Source organism: Gastrolobium bilobum, unplaced genomic scaffold (genome assembly GCF_033153095.1).
Source record: "Gastrolobium bilobum isolate Gb01-03AN ecotype WA unplaced genomic scaffold, APGP_CSIRO_Gbil_v1 utg113611, whole genome shotgun sequence".
NCBI classification, from domain to species: domain Eukaryota; kingdom Viridiplantae; phylum Streptophyta; class Magnoliopsida; order Fabales; family Fabaceae; genus Gastrolobium; species Gastrolobium bilobum.
The window spans coordinates 73,186-76,487 of NW_026899182.1; the positions used below are offsets into that span (position 1 = coordinate 73,186).

General features: G+C 38.2%; 1 protein-coding gene and 1 non-coding gene across 2 annotated transcripts; one reads left to right on the top strand and one right to left on the bottom strand.

Annotated features, from left to right (window-relative positions):
* Positions 1-1,260: 1,260 nt before the first annotated feature.
* LOC133288010 (uncharacterized) lies at positions 1,261-2,832 on the top strand (the record flags this gene model as incomplete). Its single annotated transcript, XM_061485703.1, has 1 exon — positions 1,261-2,832. A coding segment is annotated over exon 1 (1,572 nt), but the record flags the coding sequence as incomplete, so codon positions are not given.
* On the bottom strand, positions 1,832-1,937 carry LOC133288011 (small nucleolar RNA R71). The gene has a single exon (XR_009748321.1). It is a non-coding gene; the product is annotated as a small nucleolar RNA R71 (small nucleolar RNA).
* Positions 2,833-3,302: the final 470 nt, after the last annotated feature.

Here is a 3,302-nt window from a genome sequence, read left to right on the forward strand (position 1 = left end):
GGGTGATACCCAAACCTCAGTGCTTGTCAAATATTTGATTTCCTGGTTTTAAGGTTTATATCTCAGTTGTTTAATGCTTTTTTTAATGTTTAAAATTATCTGCATTTTGGCCAAATGTCAGAGGTTTGGTTAGGATTTAGTTGTTGAGAAACAACTAATTCTGGATTCTGCATTAGACACATGGACTTAGATGAGAAATCATCTAAGGGATCTCAATTCAGAAATGAATGAGTCCTCATGTAATATTGGACCTGAATCTCAAGAGTCCTAATCCCACTTGGCATAGAGATATGGAAGTGGGCAACTTTGGGATAAAATAATTTTTAAGAGATTAAAAATTAACAATACAGTCCTGTTAACTGAGAATCTTAGAATGAGCTTTTTGTTAATCAAATTATTTTTCAAGCACTGTGGGGAAGGAGAACCAAAACTCAACCCACCTTTTTAAACCTCTTTATCAACTCAGATTTTCTATTTTCCTTTGTTATTTCATATTTCAATCTTTATTTTGTTTCCAATTTTTACAAAATTTTTGTCACATCTGTCATTTAATTTGCTTCATTCTTACTCCTTATTTTATAACTTAGGAAAGTAATTCAGAAAAATTTTAAAAGAAAAGTGAACAGTAGTATTTTAGATCAATTCTAGATTATTCTAACCTTACAATTTTTTATTTCTTTTATTTTCAAATAGTAACTCAGTTTTAAGCAATTACAAATTTTAGTCATTTCAAAACGCCAACGATCCTTGTGGGAACGATATCTGGGACTTATAACAGCCCTATATTACTTGTTGTCGCGTATACTTGCGCGCATTACTTGCACAACTGTTAGCAAGGCAACAAGTTTTTGGCGCCGTTGCCGGGGATCGAGGCGTATATGATCAGATTTCTGTGTGATTGCTATTCTTGAACTGCTTCTGTTTGCTGTTTTTAGTGTAGCTCATTTGAATTCTTTTTCAGTTTGTTTAGTTATTAGTTCTATAGTATCTTGAATATTGGTAGTTTAAAATTTGTTCTGTTCATATTCTGTTTATTGTATGTCATTTAATTTTTTTTATTTTTATTTTAATTATTAGTTCCACCCTGTGTGAGGGTGAGTTGTTACTGCCTTATAAAGCCGTCAGGCTGTGAACTGTCTTGGGACTTTTCTGCTTGCAGGTTCTTGTGTGTTTATTTTTTGCTTGTTCTGCATAAAAGTTGGTTAGTAATCTAGGTGTTTTAGCTAAGTCAGGTTTACCTGTTTTAGTTAAAAGGGGTGCATGAGTGCAACTCCACACCCGTTCATATATTCAATTGACCCTGAACCTGAGAGGACATTTAGAGTTAGGAGAAGAGCCCAGATAGCACATAGGCAAATTCCACTTCTAGAAATTGAAGAAATGGAGGATTTAGGAAGTGTAAATGGGAATGATGGGGTAGGAGGACCTGCAAGGATAAGGGAACCACCTGTTATAAATGATAATGATAGGTCCATGATGGACTTCATCATACCTGTGTTGGATGAGTTAGATCCAAGCATCGCCCAACCTGTGAATGGAGTGCCCTTCAAATTAGAACCGGTGATGTTCACCATGCTTCAAAACATGGGGCAGTTTCATGGGTTGTTGATGGAAGACCCACACAAGCACCTTAGAAATTTCATAGAAGTGGCCAACACTTTTAGGAATCCTAACATCTCGGATGATGTGTTAAGATTGAAGCTCTTCCCTCATTCACTGGCTGACAAAGCCAAAGAATGGTTGAACTCCCTTCCATCCAACTCTATAACCAATTGGCACACCCTTGCTGAGAAATTCATTATGAAATTTTTCCCCTCTAATAAGATAGTGCAAACTAGAGGTGATATTGCTAACTTCATGCAGAGGGATGGAGAGACACTAGTGGATGTGTGGGAGAGGTACAAGAACCTTCTTAAGCAATGCCCAAATCATGGTTTGCCCTCTTGGGCAGTGTTACAAACCCTGTACAATGGCCTAAATACTCAAAACAGGGCCTTGGCAGATTCTGCTGCTAATGGCATGTTTATGACTATGTCCTTTAACCAAGCCCATGAGTTGTTAGAACAAATGACTCAAAATTATGCCCAATGGCCTGAAGAGAGAAATCAGCCAAGGAGAGTGGCTGGTTTACATGAGATAGACCCTGTAACAGCTCTTTCAGCCAAGTTTGATGCACTGTCCAATTTAGTGAGAACCCAAGGACAAACCATTGAGGCAAGATTATCCCAATCCCAAGTTCCTGCACCTCAAATACCTGTGACCCAACCTCAAGTTAATGCAATAAACACAAGTGTAACTTGTGTTTGCTGTGGTGGGCCCCATTTGTATGATAGCTGCCCATCCAACCCAGAATCTGTGTTTTATGTGGGAAACCAAAATAGAAACCAAAATATTTTTCCCAATAACTTTAACCAGGGATGGAGGCAGAACCAACAGCCTCAATATTTTCAAGGGCAGGGGCAGCAAGCTGGTCCTTCTAATGCCCAAACAAAAATACCTTTTCCTACCCAGAATTACCAACAAACTTCAAGGCAGCAAGCTGTTGTTCAACCTAGTGAGATGCCTATTGCTCCATCCTCTTCTTTAGAAGCTTTGTTAAGGGAATATTTGGTTAAGAATGAGACCAAGCAAAATAGCTTGGAAGCTGTTGTGCAAAGTATTCCAGCATCCCTAAGGAACATAGAATCCCAACTAGGCCATTTAGCAAACACTATGAATACCAGACCTCCTGGTACCTTGCCTAGTAACACTGAAGAGCCTAGGAGAAATAAAGAGCAATGCAATATGATAGAGCTTAGAAATGGCAGATCTGTAAATCAGCCAGAAGCTGTGGTTAGACCTTCCACATTAAAAAAAAAAAGAAGGGGAGAACATGCAGAAAGAAAAGGATGCAAATTCTGAACCTGTTCAGAATTCTGTTGTTCATAATAGCCCCCAAGGGGTTGTGCACAATAACTCTTTACCCATTTTGGTCGAATCAGACACTCAGCCCTCTATAGATGAGCCTTTAGGGAATAATTCCATTGAAAAACCCTCAAAGGTTGCAAAAGCAGAAGCAAGATAATCAGTTTAGGAAATTTCTAGACCTCCTAAAACAGTTGCATGTCAACATTCCATTTGTTGATGCATTGGAACAAATGCCCTCTTATGTAAAGTTCATGAAAGAAATTCTTTCAAGAAAAAGGAGGCTAGAAGAGTTTGAGACTGTTGCTCTTACACAAGAGAGCAGTCAATATCTTCTTAGTAAGATACCTCCTAAACTAGGAGACCCAGGAAGTTTTACAATCCCTTGTACCATAGGA